At 38.6% G+C, this 22,443-nt stretch overlaps 2 protein-coding genes across 2 annotated transcripts; both read left to right on the forward strand.

Annotated features, from left to right (window-relative positions):
• The first annotated feature begins 70 nt into the window (after positions 1 to 70).
• On the forward strand, positions 71 to 9,369 carry LOC132771864 (carbonyl reductase [NADPH] 1-like). The gene is made up of 4 exons (XM_060770361.2): positions 71 to 169; positions 1,677 to 1,965; positions 4,475 to 4,582; positions 8,224 to 9,369. Exons 2-4 carry the CDS (start codon positions 1,680 to 1,682, stop codon positions 8,658 to 8,660), a joined length of 831 nt encoding a protein of 276 aa, XP_060626344.2. The 5' UTR covers positions 71 to 169; positions 1,677 to 1,679; the 3' UTR covers positions 8,661 to 9,369.
• Positions 9,370 to 12,377: 3,008 nt separating this feature from the next.
• LOC132771863 (carbonyl reductase [NADPH] 1-like) lies at positions 12,378 to 19,040 on the forward strand. The gene is made up of 4 exons (XM_060770360.2): positions 12,378 to 12,669; positions 15,279 to 15,569; positions 16,566 to 16,673; positions 18,076 to 19,040. The coding sequence occupies exons 2-4, from the start codon at positions 15,284 to 15,286 to the stop codon at positions 18,510 to 18,512; spliced, it is 831 nt and encodes a 276-aa protein (XP_060626343.2). The 5' UTR covers positions 12,378 to 12,669; positions 15,279 to 15,283; the 3' UTR covers positions 18,513 to 19,040.
• The last annotated feature ends 3,403 nt before the right edge of the window (positions 19,041 to 22,443 follow it).

A 22,443-nucleotide genomic window follows, 5' to 3' on the forward strand; every position in this document is an offset into this window, starting at 1 on the left:
ATCTCAGCCAATGGGCTCTCCAGCGGGAGAAATGTTTGAATGGAACCCGCTTCTCATTGGCCACAGAGAGCAAAAACATTGCGGCCTCGCCCCTCTGTGACGTCACGTTGGGGAGGCGGTGTTGTTTGCAAAGCCTTGGAAGTGACTCCCAACTTTTTAAGAATTAGAGGTTTGTTGCTTGATTTTAAAAAAATAATATTTTGTTCTAACCTCCTCTTGCAATTTGTTGTTCTTATGTACATGTATTGTTAGTCAGCTGTAAATCACATGTGTCATCTGTTTGCATCTTTAGTCTTTTCTAATTTGCACTTAATATGGTTGTTTTGCAATTGCTTTGTGGTTTGCTATTCCTCCTTTCTTCTGTATGTGCATATACATATTTTAGATTGTATATCTTTGGAAGGACACATTCTTTTGACTTGTTTTATCATAAAGTGCCATTTATATTTGATGCCAGTATATAAACAAATAAGAAGGAGGAGTGGTTGTTATTAATAACAACATGGCATAACAATAATAATAATAACAACAACAACAATAATAATAATAAATATAGTGCTATTAATATGCAAGGCACATAGCATGTGCATTTCCTGGAACTTATGTGTAAGATTTCAAATTTGTCAGTTACCTGCAAATTGGTTAACATTTCTTTATGCTTATGTGTTGTTTAAAAAAGACTTCTAATTTCACGTTTTGTTTATCATCACATTCATTTCTGGCAATGCAATATTTATTTATTTTTATTTATCATGTCAGAAGCGAATTGAGAGTACAGTTACGTGTTTAAAAAACACAGAGTTAAAAACTTGGCATTATAATAAATGTTATTTGATCAGAAGGTGGCCAAAGAAGTGTCTCTGGTGTCACTGTAAGAAGGTCCTCCATTGTGCGTGTGGCAGGGCTCAGGTTGCATTGCAGTAAGTGGTCTGCTCTTCCCACACTCGCATGTCATAACTCCACTTTGTGGCCCCATTTCTTAAGATTGGTTCTGCATCTTGTGGTGCCAGAGCGCAGTCTGTTCAGCACCTTCCAAGTCATCCAGTCTTCTGTGTGCCCAGAGGGGAGTCTCTCATTTGGTATCAGCCATTGATTGAGGTTCTGCGTTTGAGCCTGCCACTTTTGGACTCTTGCTTGCTGAGGTGTTCCAGAGAGTGTCTCTGTAGATCTTAGAAAACTATTTCTTGATTTAAGTCATTGACAGCTGGCTATACCCAAATAGGGGATGAGCTGGAGATGTCACTGCCTTGGGCCTTTCACTATTGGCTGCTACTTCCCGGCGGATGTCAGGTGGTGCAATAACGGCTAAACAGTGTAATTTGTCCAGTGGTGTAGGGCGCAGACACCCCGTGATAATGCGGCATGTCTCATTAAGAGCCACATCCACCTTCTTAACATGTCTGTAGACACCTCCAAGGTCATTTGGCCAGCATGACTGCATTGAATGTGGTTACCTGTCTGCTGAAGCAGTTCTTATTGATCTACTCACATTTGCATGTTTTTGAACTGCTAGATTGACAGAAGCTGGGACTCACCCCGCTCCCCGGATTTGAACCGCCGACCTTGCAATCAGCAAGTTCAGCTGCTCAGCGGTTTAACCTGCTGCACCACCGGGGGCTCAGTGAGAGTTCTGTGTGCACAATAACCACATTATCATATCATTTTTAATTTCATAGAGAATGTCAAGTACTCCAGTTGCTGTGGTGACCGGGTCCAACAAAGGCATTGGGCTGGCCATAGTGAGGGCTCTGTGCAAGCAGTTCTCTGGGGATGTGTACCTGACATCCCGGGACGTCGGACGGGGCAAGGCAGCGGTGGCAAAGCTGCAGGAAGAGGGACTGACGCCACTCTTCCACCAGCTGGACATCACCGATCTTCAAAGTATCCGAACCTTCCGCGACTTCCTGAAGGAGAAATACGGGGGACTGAATGTGCTAATCAACAATGCAGGGATTGCCTTCAAAGGTAAAATGCAGTCTGAAGAAGTTTTCTTTGATCATCTTCATGTTAGGTAGTGGCAGGTGAATGCAAGTTGTTAGTTTGTAACATGATGGTCATATACTTTGGTAAGATGACAGATTCAAAAACAATGACTTTACTCCAGCACAAAGTTAGACTGCAGATTTTAAGCAGATGACTCTCCTGCAGTTGGCAGATTTTGTCATTTTCTTCCTTGCCAACATGAACACGTCACTCCTATTATTTCATATTGGTTCACATCTAGCACTAAACTATTACTCAGTGAAGGGACTCCTAAAAGGTAGATCATATATAATCTACTGGTAAATCTGTATTCTGTTTGTAGTACATAAAAATGGACATGGTTGAAGGTTCAAAGGGCTGATTTCACTACCCTCTGACTCTTGGTCAATCATTCCCCCTCCAAAAAAAAAAAAGCGATGATAATAATAGCAGTGGCAGGAGATCATCCTTCTGTTAGCAGCTGTGAGAAAGAAAAATAACAAAAAATCTGGAATAGTAGAAGCAATTGCCTAGTTGAGTCCTCTTCTCACTGTCAAAGAAGGGAAGCAGCTTCTAGCTCTTTCTAATCCTTTTGGTAGTTTCTGGTGGCCCTGAGAGCAAAGTTGCCTCTCCCAAGTACAGGCAGCCCCCAAGTTATGAACAAGATAGGTTCTATAGGTTTGTTCTTATGTTGAATTTGTTTGTAAGTTGGAATAAGTACATTTTTCAGTGCAATTCCAGCAAATAAATAGAGAGAATGAGGTTTGGATAGCCTAGGAAAGGGTTAACAGCCCTGTGGTGTTTCTTTTGCTGTTTGTGCCCCTGTTCAGAAGATTTTGCCTCACTTTCTGTCCCTGTGATTAAGGAAAAATTGGCTTGTTGTGGAAATGGATTGGTGAGGAAGCTTCAGTGGAGACAGCTTTTCCCCTTGATAACCGTTCCAGGAGTGAATTTCCCTTTCTAAGGATAGATTCCTGTTGTCTCACTCTCGTTCCTAAGTGTGAGTCATTTGTAAGTTGGGTGTTTGTAACTTGGAGACTGCCTGTAATTGCCTTTGGTCCCAGTAGCCCTGGAATCAAGAAAGGTGTTTTGGATCCAGCCACCACGCTTTCAGTACTGAAGGATGATGCATGGTTGTTGAATCTTTTTAAAAGGTGGGCAGCAATAAGAGGCGATTTTATTTTCAAATCATGGTAGCAAACTGATGGCTTTAAAAAACCCTACAGTGGACAATTGAAATGTGGATGGGAATACAAACTGGATATCTTGTGGCCTCATGCAGCTTATGGACTACACAATTTCCACCCCATAATTAAGTCAATGAGAGTTTCAAGCTTCCGTTAGTTTAAACTAGTTGAGGATAAAGTGTCGTGTATGCCGCCTCTCCAAGGCTATCTTCAAGCCAAAGCCTGTTCTCGATCCAGTGCTAAAGAGGGCAGAGATCCTCACAACCTCTAAAGATTCTTGCCATAGATGTGGACGAAACGTCAGGAGAGAATGCTTCTGGAACATGGCCATACAGCCCAGTAAACTCACAGCAACCCAAAGCATTCACACATCCAGAAGTGGCTGTTTTGTTTGAAAACATGGTATACACAAAGGTAAAGTCCAGTTCCTGAAATTTGAGTCCAAAGTGTAGCACATAACTAATTGAAAATATTTTTCTAGGTGATTTTTTTCCGTCAAGAATGCCCACAAATAGTCCAAACACACTTCAAAGCCTGCCAGAACCCCAACAAAATAAGCCAAAAATTGGCCAAAATGGAAAACAGAAAACCCTTTTTCAATTTCAGCCAGTTTTGATTCTGTTTTAGGTAATATTAAATAAAGAAATAAATGCTGGAAAAATTTTAAATATATGCCACTGTATTATCTTGTGCTAATTGTCTACTTTTTAGACTTGTTTATAAAATATTGCTATGGTTTTTTCTTCGATGCTTTTTGTCATTTTGATTTTTTTTCTTATCTGACGATTGACAGACAGCAGATAAGGCTAGCAAGAAATAGCCAAATGAGGAATAAAGTTTCTTGCCTTGTTATTCTTGAAATCTATGCTTTTCTTATTTTAACTTTTCAAGATATTTCATATATCTGTTTACATAATACCCCTATACAAATTACTGAAAAATAAAGCCCATTTGTTTAATGGGTTTTTAGGATTTTAGACTTCCTTACTAAATCTTACAGTAATTCCCCAATACTAGTCAGTGAAAGCCATGTTTTGCCATCATTTCTGTTCTTGTGTCAGATAGGAGATACTTTCTGGTTAGATCTTTTCTGAGATCATCTTTCCAGTTCATTATTTGCGGGATAATTTTCTATTTTTGTAATAGATTAATTTTATATTTGTGTCTCTTTCATATGCCGCCTTTTTCTGTAAATACATTCTAGCTTCAACTGAAAATAGTTAAAAGTTATTGAAGAAACTATTAAAGTTTTTTCCAGTATTAGTACTTATCCATTGTCCTTTCCAACTTTTGCTTGCTTTCTTCCTCCCATCTGGGGAAAAAAGGTGCAGACACGACTCCATTTGCTACACAAGCAGAAGTCACTCTGAGAACAAATTTTTTTGCCACCAGGGATGTTTGCACAGAGCTGTTACCTCTGCTGAAACCTAATGGTAAGTGCAGTACAGTGAGCTAACCTTGAAAATTGTGCTATTGGAAACCTGCCCATAATTAAAATATTTCATTGAAATATTTCAAATACTTAGTAGAGCAAATGATAAAATTTATTTGTTTGGGGGTGCTAGGAGTTTTAGCTTTGAATTTGTTTTAATGGATTTTAACTGTAAAATGTAATACTATTATATTTAAGCAGAGGCTGGATGGCCATTTGTCAGGGGTGATTTGAATGCAATATTCCTGCTTCTTGGCAGGGGGTTGGACTGGATGGCCCATGAGGTCTCTTCCAACTCTTTGATTCTATGATTCTATGATATTTGATTCTGTTTTAATGTTTGCATATTGTATATTTTAAATGATGTGGTCATACTTTTAATTGTAAGCCACATTGAGTCTTCTTCAGGAGAGATAAAGCCCTGAGCTTCTGAACTTTGATTTTTGATATTGACCTTTGATCTTTGATATTGCTCTTTTGAAATTGTTTTAAATTGTTTTTAAATTGTGTTCAATTTTAGCCTGTTCTTGTAAGCCACTCCGAGCTCCAGGGGAATGGCGGCATATAAGTTTGAGTAATAAATAAATAAATAAACTTGCTAACTGAAAAGTGGGCAGTTCAAATCCAGGGGAGCTTCCGCTGTTAGCCCAAAGCTTCTGCCAACAGTTCAAAAACATGCAAATGTGAGTAGATCAATAGGTACCGTTCCAGCGGGAAGGTAATGAAGCTCCATGCAGTCATGCTGGCCACATGACATTGGAGATGTCTACAGACAACGGCGGCTCTTCAGCTTAGAAATTGAGATGAGCACCACTCCCCAGAGTCAGACACAACTAGACTTAATATCAGGGGAAACCTTTACTAATAACAATTTGTTTGTTTGACTCATATCCTCCCTTTCTTGCAAACCATACTCTCAGAAATCTGAGTATAGTATAGGCAGTCCCTGAGTTCCATCCGACTTCTAGTTTAAAGTAACAGTTACACCTGACTCTTAGTCACAACAAGGATGAGACAACAGGAAGTGAAAGGAAATTTGCCCCTGTAAGAGTTTCATGAGAAAAAGGCGTCTCTACTGAAGCCAATCCTTGTTTCCACGACAACCCAAAATTTTCAAAATTCAATTTTCAAAGTGAGGTGAAGTATTCTGAACTGGGGCACAGGGTGGCTAGAATAGCTACCATTCGTCCCTTGGTCTCCTAAAATGCCCACAACATCTAGGGCGCTGGAATATTATTTGATATTTTAAATAGTCTTCTAGCTTCTCTTTGATAGGACTACCAGGTAATGATTTACAAAACACAGGGTGAGAAATTAAATCCCTTCTTGGGAAATGTCAGGTTCAAAGAGATGTAATTAGGATGAAGAACTTCAGAGGCATAAACATTGCTCAAGCAATAGCATTTATTATCTTTTTATTGATGTTATTTGTAATGAATTTTTATCTCTGTTAAAGGTTTTTTTAATGTTTTAACTATCTTTGTATTGTTGAGGGCATCAAATTGTGCTGTTCTGTAAACCGCCATGAGTCGCCCTCGGACTGAGAATGGCCATAGAGAAATATAGTAAATAAAAAATAAATAAATAGTGAGGCCATGGGGACAGACCAAGATTCTCAGCTTAAGGAGATGCTCAGTTGTGCTCTTAAATTGCCAGCAATCCAGTGATAGAAGAAATGCAGTACGGGAAGCACTTTATGATGACAACTCCTTAACAGGTGGGAGATAGATAGATAGATAGATAGATAGATTGATAGATAGATAGATAGATAGATATATCCCTCTTCCATGAGGCAGGGTAGGTGATTTCAGCTGGCTTTGACTGAGTAGTGGTTTAGAAAGCTTATCTTCCCTAGGTTAGAGTTGCTTTGCACCACGGAAGTGACACTTAATCACTGCAGTTAGGGAAAAAATCATTTCAGTTGATCGTGCAGCAGCGCTAGTGGCAGTTATGCGCTGAAACCTGAAATTTAAAAACCATTAGTCTTTGGACCTAAAGTAGCATAATACTAAAGCATCCTTGGAAATTATTTCAAAGTAAACATATTAATTACTTGTTTAAAGAACATATTCATTGGATGGCAAGTGTGCATGAACTGTACTCCACTTGCATGGTAGTGACTAGCCCAGAGAAATAATTTCAATATAGTAATCATCCATCATATCACAGAGGATGTATGTTCCTAGCCAGACTGCAATTACCCGAAACCTTGAATACAACAGAACACCATTAAATTACTTGACTTTGTAGCATGCAGTGGTTGCTTTGGGCAGGAGATTTCTAGAGGGGTATGCTCTAAAGATCTTAGACAGGCACCTACATTGGCAGTCTTCAGAAAGAATTTGAAAACCTGGCTGTTCCGATGTGCTTTCTCAGATTAGGAACCCCAATACCAAGTCCTAAATGCACTTTAGTAGAACTAAGATCACTGCACACCGCACACTGCACTTACTTTATAATCCTACATTCCTCCTGCCATTTCAGCACTTTTAATCTTGTACCCACTTCTCTGGCTGGCCCAGTTTTAAAGTGTCTTGACGTATTGTTATTGCTGTTGTTTTGCTGCTTAACTGTTTTAATTTGCTTTAGGTATTGTTTTGTTGTACTGTGTTTTGTTGTACTGTGTTTTGAGGCTTCGGCCTGTGTAAGCCGCATCGAGTCCTGCGGGAGATGCTAGCGGGGTACAAATAAAGTTATAATAATAATAATATGCTCTAGGACTTTTCTAGATCTCTACGGGAAGCATTCCACAGTATCACTTGAGATGACCTAGCAAATTCCCAGAGAGACCATTTTCTCTGGGCACAGAGTGAGGCTATGGCTGTGGGTTCCACAGTTGTAGGACTGTTATTATAAATACTTCTTAAATTAGTATAGTGTGGTAAAATAGGGGGAAAAAACATTTTATCACTTTTTTTGCAGTTCTGAAATGCAGCTAGTTTTAATTTTTAGCAATTAATACGTAATTCATATATAGACAGTTCCAGAGTTTATTGTAGTCTGACTTTGCATAAGATGTCTAAAACTTTTAAAGGGGTAGTGATGTTGCTGGTCTACAGCGGTTTATTCCAGCATATTTCAAATAATAATAATAATAATAATAACAACAACAAACAACAACAACAACGACTTCTTGTATCCCAACTCCATCTCCCCAAAGTGGCTTATATATGGCAGAAAGCACCTAAAACAGGGCATAAAATAAGCACACAATACAATACAATAAAATAAAATATATAGCATATAAAACAACAATTTAAAACTCAGAACAACTCCCAATAACCTATGAGGACAACTATTGCAAGACATGGCCAAACTGTAAACAAGACAAGGGAATGGGATAATGCAAATTGTAGCTAAGGGAAAAATGGCATGGGATAAAAGTGCAGTGCTGTGTCATTGATTCACAAAACATGTGCAGGACTTTTAAATGCTGTTGACTTTAAATTGATCCTTTTAGCTGTTTAGGTTAATTTTATAGAAGTGTGGGAATATTTTAACTCTTGTTTTAATACAGTTATATTCCATGTAAACTACTGCCTTGGTAGAAAGTGACAGAATGAGTGCCATAGAAAATATAAATTAATGTCATTAGCAACTTTAACTTAGATGTTGTTTCTACCCCACAATCATTTTCTGCAGCCAGAGTGGTGAATGTGTCTAGCATGTGTGGTGCTTCAGCATTGGCTAACTGCAGCCAAGATCTGCAGAAGAAATTTCGGAGTGACACCATCACTGAAGAGGAGCTAGTTAAACTCATGGAAAAGTTTGTAGAAGACACCAAGAAGGGAGTGCATGAGAAGGAGGGCTGGCCAAATCATGCTTATGGTGTGTCCAAAACTGGAGTGACCGTTTTGTCCAGAATTCAAGCAAGGGTGTTGAATGACACAAGAAAAGGCGACGGTATCCTGCTGAACGCCTGCTGCCCTGGATGGGTTAGGACCGACATGGCTGGTCCCAGAGCCACCAAATCGCCAGATGAAGGAGCCGAGACTCCAGTTTATTTGGCCCTTTTACCTCCTGGTGCTGTTGGGCCTCATGGCCAATATGTTAGTGAAAAGACAGTACAGAAATGGTAACTTCCCCCACATTTCTGGAGGTACACACTGGAGATCGGAAACATTTGGCTTGATCTAACAATAGCAGTATAGATAGAATTCGGAATATGATAATATAACGATGTGATAATGTGATACAGAAGTGCCTGTATGTCCTGTCATGTCTTGTTCCATGTAGCAAGAAATGCTGGCCTTTAAGGTGCTTTCCCTTTCCTACTTTTGGGCACCTAACTCAGTTCTTTATTGTTATCATAATTTTGTAAAATCATTCACTCCTGGAAGACTTCTACAATGTGCCTGCATAGCTTTTTCATATTTTTTCAGTGGTAGTTTTCTATAGATGGGTAAAGACTTTGTTTCAACAAGCATTATGTTTGGACACGCCTGTTTTCTGGAATGCAAACATTAAACTACTGCAGTTGTACAGCAAAATCAGTACCCTTGGATGCATTGAATAAAACACTTATTAACTAATCAAATCAGGCTTGGTTTGGGGCAAGGGTTTGCACACAATCTGTGAAGATACACACTTCAGTGTATGGCAATTCACTTCTCTTTCAAGGGAAGAAAAACAGGATTCAGCATTGTAGTAAATTACATTTGATTTTTTTACAGCCAAAGAGATACACCTTCAAAGCAGAGTCTCCCAAAATCTGTAGAAATGAAATCCAAGCTGATATTTATGAATTCAACTCTTTTTGATCAGTATTAAAAACTTTCACCCCAAAAATTTCTGTGCATATGATTATTCTTCTGTGTCTGGTAATGTCTGATTTTGAAGATGAAGATGCTATAAAATTGCAAGGTATATAATACAGACATTGCGCTTCCCTAAATAGCCATCCAGAGCATTGTAATATTTCTTTTGTGACTTGCATAGTTTGGATTCCTTGAGAATATCATTGCTATCTTGTGTACCTGATAATTAAAAAGTGAGAATATTAGCCATTTAATAGTATTTTTAAGAACAACCTGGAACTTTTTTCACATAAGGGAAATACTGCCACGCTGAAAACACTTTGAAAGCATGGGAGAACTTCTAGTATGAAGAAAATACCACAAGTTAAACATTGTATAAGTGGAGCGTAAGACTGCTGAGTCACAGCAAGTCACTAATTAATTGACAAATCAACTCCTCACCTGAAACCTATTATTTAAATACTATGCTTGACTCGGCTAGGTAATAAATATGTAACAAAATTGTGATAGGATACTAGCCCTATTGAACTTCTATCTTCCCCTCCCCATGCCACCCTGCAGGAGATAGTGGGATGGCTCCCTACCACGTTCTCCTGAAAGAAGCAATTCAATTTCTAGAAAACTGGTCACAGAGTCCAGAAAGTACTTACCAGAATATGCTTATTTGTGTTTAACAGGCAAAGACATGCAGCAAGCTTTAAAGAGAGATTCCAAATTAGAAAAGTGTATTGACTTCCTTGGATGATTACATTTAAATGAAAACAATGAAGCAAAACCAAGACTTTTATGTATATATGCCACAATATCCCACAAATCAGTTTTCAAGTAACACAGTGGTTTAACCCTATGGCAAAAAAGTACAAAAATTGCCCTTTGAGTCATAGCTTGTAAAGTACAGTGCGCCCTTGGTATATTCCATTGGTATCTTCCATTGGTTCTCAACCTGTGGGTCCCCAGGTGTTTTGACCTACAACTCCCAGAAATCCCAGCCAGTTTACCAGGGAAGTCATGCTACCCCTCTATTCTTCACTTCATTTCACTTTATTTCTTAATTAGTCGCTCTCCACCAAGATGCTCCGATCAACTTACAATTTAAAATAGCATTTCGCAATATAAAAACATTCAACAATAAAAACATTCAACAGTGACCATTTGGCAAATTAAATCTGATTACTTAAATGCACAACCAACTCCAACATTGCTCTAATGTATGGAGGCAATGAGTTCCACAGAATTGGAGCATAGGTCAAGAAAGCTCTATGCCTTGTAGCTTTCAGGTGTACCTCCCTAGGGACCGGTATGTATAGGAGATTTTCCTGGGTGGATCGAGGTAACCACTGATGGAAAAAAGGAGTGAGGCAGTCCCTAAGATATAAAGGTCCTTGGCCATTTTGAGCTCTAAATGTCAGGATCAGTATCTTGTAAGAGATGTTCTATTGGTAGCCAATGCAGTTGTTGCAGAATCAGTGTAATATGGGATCTTATAGATGATCCCGCTAGCAGCCTGGCCGCCGCATTTTGGACCATCCGAATCTTCTGGGTTGTTGACTTCGAAAGGCCGGCATATAAGGCATTGCAATAGTCCAACCTAATGGTGACTGTTGTGTGGATTACCATTGCCAATGTTTCTACCGAAAGGTAGGATGCCAATTTCCTTGCCTGGCGAAGATGAAAAAAGGCCTGCTTACTTATGGCAGTAATCTGGGCCTCCATCATCAGCAATGAGTCCAACACAACCCCAAGGCTTTTAACAGTGGCAGATGGAACCAGAACTTCCCCATCAAAATCAGGCAGAGACTGGATTAATTCTGGCGGAAAGTTGGGCCAGAGTATCTCGGTTTTTGCAGGATTCACTTTTAGTCTGCTCGCTCGCAGCCAACTCATCACTGCTTCCAAACACAGCTTAAAGTTCTCAGGAATCGCGGTTGTCCTAGGTTCAAGACACAAGAGTAGCTGGGTATCATCTGCATATTTGTAGCACTCTATTCTGCCTTTGTTAGACCACACCTGGAATATTGTGTCCAATTCTGGGCACCACAATTGAGAGATATTGACAAGCTGGAATGTGTCCAGAGGACGGCCACTAACATGAGTATCTGGAGAATAAGCCCTATGAGGAGTGGCTTTAACAGCTGGGCATGTTTAGCCTGAAGTAGAGAAGGCTGAGAGGAGACATGATAGCCATGTATAAATATGTGAGAGGAAGTCATAGGGAGGAGGGAGCAAACTTGTTTTCCGCTGCCCTGGAGACTAGGATGCGGAACAATGGCTTCAAACTACAAGAAAGGAAATTCCCTCTTAACATTAGGAAGAACTTCCTGACTGTGAGAGTTGTTCAGCAGTGGAACTCTCTGCCCTGGAGTGTGGTAGAGGCTCCTTCTTTGGTGGCTTTTAAGCAGAAGCTGAATGGCCATCTGTCGGGGTTGCTTTGAATGCAATTTTCCTGGCAGGGGGTTGGACTGGATGGCCCATGAGGTCTCTTCCAATTCTATGAAGGCCAAAACATCTGGGGACCCACAGGTTGAGAGCCACTATTCTAGGCTTTGGTTACAAGACACCTCACCCAATGAACCTCAAAATATGGATTCTCAAGTCCCATTACATAACAAAATGGTGTCTCCTCAAAATAGACTTACAGTGTAGATGGCAAGAGACTACCATAATGGGATCATATCAACTATTGCCAGTAACAAGTCCAGCCAACCTATTTGGAACTAATTGATGCCTTTGGATCATTTTCAAAGCAGGTTATATATAACTCTTTGCAATAATAAAAGGATTCCCAATTGTGCTGCATTCTTAAATATGCCTTTTTGTCAAGTCATGGTGAAAATGAAAAACGTGCCGATTGCTGTAATGTACTTTGGAACTTCAGATGCAATCTTATCAGAAAACATGGAACGCCCTGAGAAGCTATGGCGGGTGCTGACAACTGCGAAAGAGATAGGTGGAAGTGCTAGTCTCCTGACTAGATGACTAAATAACATTCACTCTCTTTTCCAAAGAGACATGGAACAGGGCTAGCTCCCTAAAGAAAAGAAACAGCACCAGACCTTTATATAATCACTCTTCGCCCACTTCCCTCTCCCTCCCTTCCACTCTGTTCTCCTTTATTTAAGATTCTCCCTCTGGCTGCAGTAAATAGTCTCTCCCTGGAGCTCTGTAAAGTTGCCAGGAAAGGCGGGGCCTTAACCTCTGTTCTACACAGAGCAAGCGCAGCAGAGTACATAAAATCAACAGCCAACGTAAGATCAAGGTAAGGAGGCAGATTCCTGCTGTCGTTCTTTGGTGGAATCTACTCACTTCTTTTGAACATTCTACAGGAAGCTAGGTGAGTTATGCTTTATTATTGTTATCTTGTAGGAAGTAGCAATAAAATAGTTCAGACGTGTCATCTGACACTTGCTCCAATGCATTTAGGTTTTCTAAAACAGTGTTTCTCAACCTTCCTAATGCCACAACCCCTTAATACAGTTCTCCTGTTGTGGTGACCCCCAACCATAAAATTATTTTCATTGCTACTTCATAACTGTAATTTTGCAACTGTTATTGATAATAGTATGAAAGCTGGGTCTGGAAGCTCTGAGCGTTACGCTGTTTCTACTTCGCTCCTTGTGCAACACAGAACGAAATACAGTTATTATAGAAGGAATGTAAGAGTTCTTTAATGGTAAAACCCTAACTCTTATCCAAACCCTAAACCTTACCCTTCACCCTAATCTTAACCCTAATCCTTACCCTAACCCTCCCTCCCTATCCTTCCACCTTCCAAATGCAACTAGGAAGTATATTCCCGCCCTCAGTGTGCCACTCTCCCCTTCCCTTTTTCACAACCGCCATTGTGAAATGTGCTTAATGCTTGGAGCTTCTGGACTCAGCTATCATACTATCAGCCTGTTATTAATAATAATTAAATATCTGATATGCAGGATACATTTTTATTCACTGGACCAAATTTGGCACACATACCCAATACACCCACATTTGAATACTGGTAGGGTTGGGGGATTAATTTTGTCATTTGAGCGTTGCAGTTGCTGGGATTTATAGTTCACCTAGAATTAAAGAGCATTCTGAACTCCACCAATGATGGAATTGAACCAAACTTGACACACAGAACTCCCATGACCAACAGAAAACACTGGAAGGGTTTGGTGGGCATTCACCTTGAGTTTTGGAGTTGTGGTTCACCTACATTCAGAGAGCATTGTGGACTTGAAACAATGATGGGTCTGGATCAAACTTGGCACAAATGCTCAATATGTGCATATGTGAACACTTGGGTTTGGAGAAAATAGACCTTGACATTTGGGAGTTGTAGTTGCTGGGATTTATAGTTCACCTACACTCAAAGAGCATTCTGAACCCCATCAACAATAGAATTGGACCAGATTTCCCAGACAGAATCCCCATGACCAACAGAAAATACTATGTGACCGCTCAAACACCCCCTCGCAACCCCCCCCCCAGAGGTCCTGACCCCCAGGTTGAGAAACGCAATCCTAAAAGATAATAGCATTTTGGAACAATATTCTTAATTAATTAAATCAAATGATAAAGCAAATGCTCTAACTTGAAAAATTGACAATAAAAATGCAAAAAGCATAGGAAGAAATAGCAAAAGACAACTTCAAGGAAATACGAATCCTTTCTTTCAAGTGCAGAATTTAACAGATCAAAAGCCATCATTAACTTACAGGACATTTTGGCATGATACTTTCTAAAAAAAATCAAAATGACATCTAATTAAAATTTCTATCATAGGTTAGTTATGTTGGAGCAAAATGTTTAGAGTTCTGTGTGTAGCAACAAAACAATCCCCTTATATAGCAGGAGCACCCCCCTTCTGGTTAAGGAGCAGACAAATAAAACTTGTCTTATCCATTGAAAAGTTAATACAGAAAGATCTTGTCTCTTCTCCAGCCTTCTTCCGAATACTGTCAGTTTATACTTTCTTGGCAAAAGGCTCTCTGATTTTCTTCACCAATTTTTCAGTCTCTTTGCAGCTTCATCTCCAATTGCAACTCTATTCTCTCATCACCATGGAAGCTTGTGCTTCTTTAGTACACTTACAGCTACTCCACCCTGGCTGTAGATTATTCAATGCTGGCCAGGTGGTTTGACTCTTAATGCTTGTTGGCCCTGAACCTTACACTTTGTTGTCACTTAAGAAATGATATAATGTAAAAACTCTGTCAAGTTATTCTAATGAATCAGTGATTATGTTAATGTAAATAAAATAATGCTCATTAAGTTGCTAGTGGTGCAGCGGGTTAAACTGCCGAGCTGCTGAACTAGTTGACCGAAAGGTTGGTGGTTTGAATCCGGAAAGCAGGGTGAGTGCCCGCTGTTAGCCCCAGCTTCTGCCAACCTAGCAGTTCAAAAACATGCAAATGTGAGTAGATCAATAGGTACCGCTTCTGCGGGAAGGTAACGACCCTCCATGCAGTCATGCCAGCCACGTTACCTTGAAGGTGTCTATGGATAATGCCAGTTCTTCAGCTTAGAAATGGAGATGAGCACCACCCCCCAGAGTCAGACACAACTAGACTTCATGTCAGAGGAAACCTTTATCTTTACTAAATTGCTGTTGTTTTTCACAGCCAGTGCCATTTGTTCAGGTGCAGTGGGCAGGGCAGGGGAGAACTATTAGGAACAACCTCCAAAGAAATGGTCTGTATGCAAGTTTCCTTTACTCTGTAGATAGAATGTAAATATATATCTGTATGTATGCAGCACATCCACTCAAGTTACCAATTTATTTGCCAACCAAAAGCGTAGCACACAGATCGGATTTAAAATACTGTCAGATAGGTGCTTTTGCTCTAATGAAGTGGCATAATTAACATTTATTTTTGAAGCCACATTAATGAAAACATGTGTTATGAAGCTTCAGAATGATATTATGATATTTAATATCCATATTGTTTAACTTTGCAGGGAGAATGTCCAGCACTGCAGTTGCTGTGGTGACCGGGTCCAACAAAGGCATTGGGCTGGCCATAGTGCGGGCTCTATGCAAGCAGTTCTCTGGGGATGTGTACCTGACATCCCGGGACATCGAACGAGGCAAGGCGGCTGTGTCTGAGCTCCAGAAAGAAGGCCTGAAGCCCCTCTTCCACCAGCTGGATATCAATGATCTCCAGAGTATTCGAGCCCTTCGTGATTTCCTGAAGGAAAAGTATGGTGGCTTGAATGTGCTAATTAACAATGCAGGGATTGCATTCAAAGGTAAAGCAAACAATTCTCCTGAGAAGATATATTTTATTATTTGTTGTATTTGTATGCCATCTTTCTTCCAATGTGGGGCCCAAGGTGTCTTTCAAAACAATTAGAAATATTCATAATTGTATTTTTAAGAAATTTAAAAGCACATAAAATAGTATAAAAGATGTTTAAGAACATAGACAATTTTAGAAAATAAAATAACCCCATAAAAAGTGATCATGTTTTATATCAAAAACATGCTCAAATAGGAATGTCTTTGCTGGCCAATTGATGAAAAGTAGGGAGGTAGCCAGGGAGTTCCAGAGAGTGGTAGTAGCCACTGAGAAGACAGCCTCTTATCTTCCCACCCAGTGATTCTGTGAACTAAGAAAACCTCCTATGTAAGTCTTAGAATGGTGATAGGTTTGTATAGGGAGATACATATTTTCAGATAGTCTGGACCTAAATCATATAGGGCTTTATATATCATGGCCAGATGTGTCCTCTCCAGTTGTTCAGGGCCATCTCAACATGCAATAATTTTCCCATACAGAAAATGCAATGGAAACTAGAATTAAATGACAGAGACTATGGGTGCATCTCCATTGTAGAATTAGGGCAGCTTGACACCAGTTTAACTGCCATAGCTCTATGCTGTCTTCAATACAACTTCTTTTGACTTTGGAAGTACAATGCAGTTTTTTTTGCAGGAATCAAACAAAACTACTTCTGTAAAGTTTGAGAGATGTGATAAATGTAAGAAAGAGAAGTTCTCTAGTGAGATTCAAAGAAGGGCCAATTGGATGGAAAATGTTTTTGATTTCTGAGGTATGACACAGACATACTTCCTAATATTGTAGTCACAGCAGATTAATCAAATTGTCATCAGTGTATGTATTTGTAGAACACGTATAACTAGAAATATGAATTTGCTCATATATGTATGTGCGGGTGTATACACATCCATTTTCCAGTAATTCCTATACTGTTGTTTTCATTTCCTTTGCTTTCTGAAAAAAGTGGCAGACACTACTCCATTTCATACGCAAGCAGAAGTGACCATGAAAACAAACTTCTTTGCTACCAGAAATATATGTAATGAGTTGTTACCGCTTATAAAACCAAAAGGTAAGTGTTGCATTCCTCCTCCTACCCCAATTAAAACGGGGGTTTTCAAAAAATGAACCCAATTTGAAATCACTATATCTCTATAACTATGACCTATTTATTTATTTATTTTGGACATTTGTATCCCGTCCTATCTTGACTTCTGCAGAGGGACCCAGGGCGGCTAATAACTGGCACACCATGGTGCCCACAACCAAAAGCATAAATATACAATTTAAATAAAAACGGAATAAAAACAGTATAAAATCATTCAAACAGTCAAACCTACCCATGAATGAAACTCTTAGCTCTTGAAAGGGTGATGCACAGAGTTTTGATAATGCCTCTCGCAGCACACAAAGAGCACCTGGCTTCAGTCATGTGCAAAACAGCAAGCCTACAACATAAGGCCTAATAAGATATTCCCCATTTGCAAGGCTAGTTTTATAGATTTGTTACTGGAGCCCCCAGTGGCACAATGGGTTAAACCGCTGAGCTCCTGAACTTGCTTACCAAAAGGTCACAGGTTCGAATCCAAGGAGCGGCGTGAGCTCCCTCTGCTAGCCCCAGCTTCTGCCAACCTAGCAGTTCAAAAACATGCAAATGTGAGTAGATCAATAGGTACCACTCTGGCAGGAAGGTAATGACTCTCCATGCAGTCATGCTGGCCACATGACCTTGGAGGTGTCTACAGACAATGCCGGCTCTTCAGCTTAGAAATGGAGATGAGCACCAACCCCCAGAGTTGAACACAACTGGACTTAATATCAGGGGAACACCTTTACCTACTGGCTCAAAACAGTTAGTAAAACTTAATAACTGGATAATTGGTTAAACTGTCCATAGCATTTTGTGGAATTGTAATATGTTGCCATTGTAAAATATACTGCTTTGACATTAGCTCTTGTATTTTTATATCAGTACAAAAGGGTGATTGGGGACAAACAACTTACCATATGGCAAATATAGAAACATTTGGCCATTTCTTGAGTTTATTTAAACTTGAGAGCCATGTTTTATTAATGTTATAGTCGCATGTTACATTAAGCTGTTTCAGTAATCTTCTGTCCTGTCTGTGCCTCTACAATGGCTAAGTTATCTCCATTTCTGGAGCTGCAAGTAGCTACATTTCAGCAGAAACAGAAAAATGTACCTTCTTTGATCAAGTTTCATGCATCATGAGGATTTAAATTATAGCAGCACCACCTTCTGGAGGGATCACGGTAGCTTAGAATTTAAAATCTTAAGAGTTTAAAACTATTTATTATACAATTTGGGATTTCCTGCAATTCACTATCTTCGTATTTTTATGAAATATTGATATAAATATTTATATTCCTATTATGTAATTTACCCTATGCATTTATCTAAGATTTTGCAGAACTGTATTAATTATGGAATGTGATGGTATTGTTTTTCACAGGAAGGGTAGTGAACGTCTCTAGTGTCGTAAGTATTCGGGCACTTTCCAAATGTAGCCAAGACTTGCAAAAGAAATTCCGGAGTGACACAATCACTGAAGAAGAGCTAGTGAAACTCATGGAAAAATTTGTAGAAGATACCAAGAAAGGAGTATATGAAAAGGAGGGCTGGCCCAATAGTGCTTATGGCGTGACCAAAATCGGTGTGACGGTTTTGTCCAGAATTCAAGCAAGGGTGCTGAATGAGACACGGAAAGGCGATGGTATCCTGCTGAATGCCTGTTGTCCTGGATGGGTCAGGACTGACATGGCAGGTCCCCAAGCCACCAAATCGCCTGAAGAGGGAGCAGAGACTCCAGTTTATTTGGCTCTTTTGCCTCCTGGTGCTGATGGGCCTCATGGCCAGTTTGTCAGTGACAAAACAGTGCAGACTTGGTGAGCTTGCTCCTTAGATAACTGGGTTTATCTGCCAAGCTAAGTTGGACCTTCTATCTTTATTGAAGATAGAAGGTCCAACTAGTGATTTGAAGCTTTTGCTTTTAACTGTTTGCCGATTAACCAGTTACAATCTATACAGTGCCATTTTAAACACCATGCTGCTATACACAATTTTATACATAGCAGGAGGTGTTGTGTTAACCTGTCTCATGCATACTATCTCTAGTTGTAATGTTCATGCTGTTTGTCATTATGTCTCTTTCTCTGATTCTCCCCTACTAATTGATAACTTCTGGAATTTAATTATTTAAAGAATCTACATGGCTTATACTAGATTTATAGGGACTCTCTGTCATTATTCAATGTGAAGTGTAATGTAGCTGTAGCTATGCTGTTAAAAAATAATAAAGGCCTGCTGGATAAATCTACATCTATTATTATACATCCTCACTCAACCATTTCCAACTTTTTTACATCCTATAATTATGTGCATTGGTTTCTTTAATTAATAATAAAAATCTGGTCAATACTTTCTGGTGTCCTGCGTAACCTTTTTCTCAGTTTTTGAAATAGTTCTTTTAAGGCTGTTAGTCTTCAGACCAACAAGGCAGTTGCTTGACAGATCTGTATCATCTTGCACAATATTTTGAAGTTTTTATGTCCAGTGTCAAAATAGTTTTTGTATTTTCCCATGTTTTTAAATGTATTGGCTTGTGTCATGTTATTGTAAACAGCCTCCAGTCCCCATGGAAAAAGGTAAGAAATAAAGATAATAATAGTAATAATAAAATATGCATCTTTCTGTACCCCATTCTGCTCTTTTTCCTTCCTCCCCAACTATATAATTCTAATGAATGACTTCATCTGAGAAACTGTGCAGAAATCTACAAAAGCTCATGCTGAAATAAATTAGAATATCTTAAAGGTACTGTTCTTTTCGACCCCCGTCCTTTATTGTTTTCAAAATATTCCATTCATTGTTTTGGAACTTATTTCTCCAACGTTTAAAAATACCGATATTTGTAATGGTCTAGAAAACAAATATAGACATTCTTGTTAAAAATACTTGAGAACCACTGTGATTTCTAGTAATTCAGCTTGAGCGTAGGTCACCAATTCCTCAGTACAAATGTGAGAAAGCCTTGAGTAATATTCATTAGTGACTGAACTATTGTCGGCTTATGCTTTCATTATGGCTGATCCTTTAATGGCCACTTTATTTACTCACATTAATAAGAATAGCCAATTGGCTTGATGCCATTATTCCATTATAAATATAATTTATAAGAAATCTGACAGAACTGAATCTTCTAACTACAGGTCTACAGTAATATGCACTTCTCTGGATGAAGTCTGAGAGCAGACTGGTTTCAGAAGAGGTATGTCAGCCATACATAAAGCTATTTAACTAAGATGTAAATGGGATCTTTGAATAAAAGCATAAATCTTAGAAATTTTTATTCAGAAGAGGCATTTCCTTAAATAAGTTGAGCAAATTATAGTATAAATCAGAAAGATTTAACATTTACATCTTATTCCCATTCCTTCCTTTCCTAGGCAGCTCAAAAGCCTATTCCATTTGCATCAAATAATATTATGCTTGTAGTTTCTCTTTTGTCTATTTTACCTAAAGGAAGAAATTGATTCCTGCAATTTGCCAGAAATATAATAAGAATAGATTACATGTCATTCTAAACTGGATTTGGGGTTACCAGCCTTTTAAAAACTTATTTGTTGCTGCAGTGTGGCTTCAAAACATGTCTAGTCTACAACAACCCTAAGATAAACCTTTCATGGAGCCTTCTTAGCATATGTTCTTTGCTCTCCTCTGAGACTAGGGAGTGTGACTTGTTCAAGGTCACCAAATGGGTTTCAATGACTAAGTGGGTATTTGAATCCTGGTCTCCCAGAATTCTAGTCCAAAATTTAAACCACTATCCCAAGCTGGCTCTTGTGTTCTTTTTGTTTTATTTTGGTTGTCCAAATGTGCACCATCTACTAGTTCTCATTCTGTTTAATGTAAAGCTTGGTCCCTGACATTCAATTTTTGATTAGGCTGAGGTTTTTTTCGGTTATTGAGGTCTTCAGAAGGTTCCATACATGAGCTCGGGTTCAAAGGAGAGGCAGGGAGCTTTCATGTGGGATAACGAATTAACTCAGGGTTTTCATCTGAACTTTAAAGGAACTATCCACATTGCTGAATCTATTTCAGTTGAATGGGTCTAATCTAAGACCATGAATAGCTGTTCTAAAGTTTGGATAAAATCCAAAGTACATTCACTGCTTCACTGCCATGGAAGCTGCCAGGCAGCACCAGCTTCCCAGTAAGTTACAACCATTCACCCTTTCTGTATTTACTAGGAACAATCTGTTCTTGCTTTTTGGATTAAGGATATTAAAACACTGTATCCTAGATTTGTTACTTGTTAAACCTGTTATTTGATTGATCTTGTCTTATATCTGATACTTTATGAAAGGCCATGTCAATTGTTTGGATAATTAGAACCACAGAATCATAAAAGTGGAAGTGATGGCATGGTCCATCAAGTCTAACCCCTTGCCATGCAGGAAAAGCACAATCAAAGAACCCACAAAAAATGGCTATCCAGCCTCTGTATAAAAGCCTCCAAAGAAGGAGTTTAAAAGCCTCCAAAGAAGGAGAAGTTAAAGAACCTCTATCTATGGACCACTAAGACATCATTTCATTCTTCCTCCTCAGTCTAATAGACAGATACCAAAGTGTATTTCCTCTCATTAATTGCATTGATAGAAATATAAATGTATGCTGTTTTTGTGTGACTTGTAATAGATGAACTACACATGTTATCTTAAAATAATAAAGTAATGAAGGCAAGATTTCTCTGCTCATTTCTAATTCTTGTCAGCATTTTGCAAAAAAAAATAATACTTTGTCTGTTTAAGTATAGAACAACTTTTCTTGTTTCATTTCTCAAGTATTTTTTTATTTTATACCTGTCTTTGCATTTTAATATCATTTGTGAGAATGCAGACCTCTGATATTCCATTTGTATTTTGAACATGTCCTTAACTATATAGTAAAACTGAACTAAAGGGAATTCTATCTTCCTTTTTTGAAGAAAGAAAAGGAGGAAAAGTAGTAGGGAATGGAGGCAGGATCAAAAAAAATTCCTTCATATCTGTGCTTCTTATACTTCTAAAACATTAATATATAAAATTATTAGATAGAAAAAAATTAATGCATTGTAATGACTTCACTAATACATTCCACACATTATTTCCATTCATTATATTTCAGTAACTAATTGTTTGCATTTAGTTTTGTGATACTTAGCAAATGTAGTTCTACTGTTATGAGAAAAGCCTATTTAGTCAAACATTTTACATCAGGATGATATTTTATTAGATTCCCCCTTTTCAGTTTATTGTGGTTGCACAAGAAGAAACTTAGCAAGCTATTGTGCATCTATGAACTTATTATGTATGTATTTATTTATTTTTTGTGTGTGGTTAACAACCACACAATATGGTCACAGTTTAAAACAATGCATTTTTAAAAAAATAAAATAAAACCAATTAAAATACAGTGTGGATTTAGGTTAAAACACAGTAAAAATACATGAAATATAATTAAAATTACATATAAAACTCACAATCCCCCCAGAATCCCACCCACAACCTCCCTAGCAATGTTCCCTTCATAGTTCCCCAAATGCCTGTTGACACAGAAAGGTCTTTACCTGCTTGAGGAAGTTAAACTAGATATTCTACATAATTAGTTAATACACATCAGGAATTTGGATTTAATCCAGACTAATACAAAGGGAAAACTTAAACAAGCATTTGTAAGTGGTCAGTTGTAGCATATTCCTAAATAAATATGAAACTGACAACTTAGAATTGCTTTTTGAAAACTGGCATCCCAAATGTTACTTACTATTCGATTACATGGT

Source organism: Anolis sagrei, chromosome 3, assembly GCF_037176765.1.
Source record: "Anolis sagrei isolate rAnoSag1 chromosome 3, rAnoSag1.mat, whole genome shotgun sequence".
Lineage (NCBI taxonomy): Eukaryota > Metazoa > Chordata > Lepidosauria > Squamata > Dactyloidae > Anolis > Anolis sagrei.

Excerpts from the sequence above, each read along its gene's own strand:
- LOC132771864 (XM_060770361.2), top strand. The coding sequence starts at position 1,680 with ATGTCAAGTACTCCAGTTGCTGTGGTGACCGGGTCCAACAAAGGCATT. Across the intron at positions 1,966-4,474 it reads TGCAGGGATTGCCTTCAAAG|GTGCAGACACGACTCCATTT; the intron begins GTAAAATGCAGT and ends TGGGGAAAAAAG. Across the intron at positions 4,583-8,223 it reads ACCTCTGCTGAAACCTAATG|CCAGAGTGGTGAATGTGTCT; the intron begins GTAAGTGCAGTA and ends CATTTTCTGCAG.
- LOC132771863 (XM_060770360.2), top strand. The coding sequence starts at position 15,284 with ATGTCCAGCACTGCAGTTGCTGTGGTGACCGGGTCCAACAAAGGCATT. Across the intron at positions 15,570-16,565 it reads TGCAGGGATTGCATTCAAAG|TGGCAGACACTACTCCATTT; the intron begins GTAAAGCAAACA and ends TTCTGAAAAAAG. Across the intron at positions 16,674-18,075 it reads ACCGCTTATAAAACCAAAAG|GAAGGGTAGTGAACGTCTCT; the intron begins GTAAGTGTTGCA and ends TGTTTTTCACAG.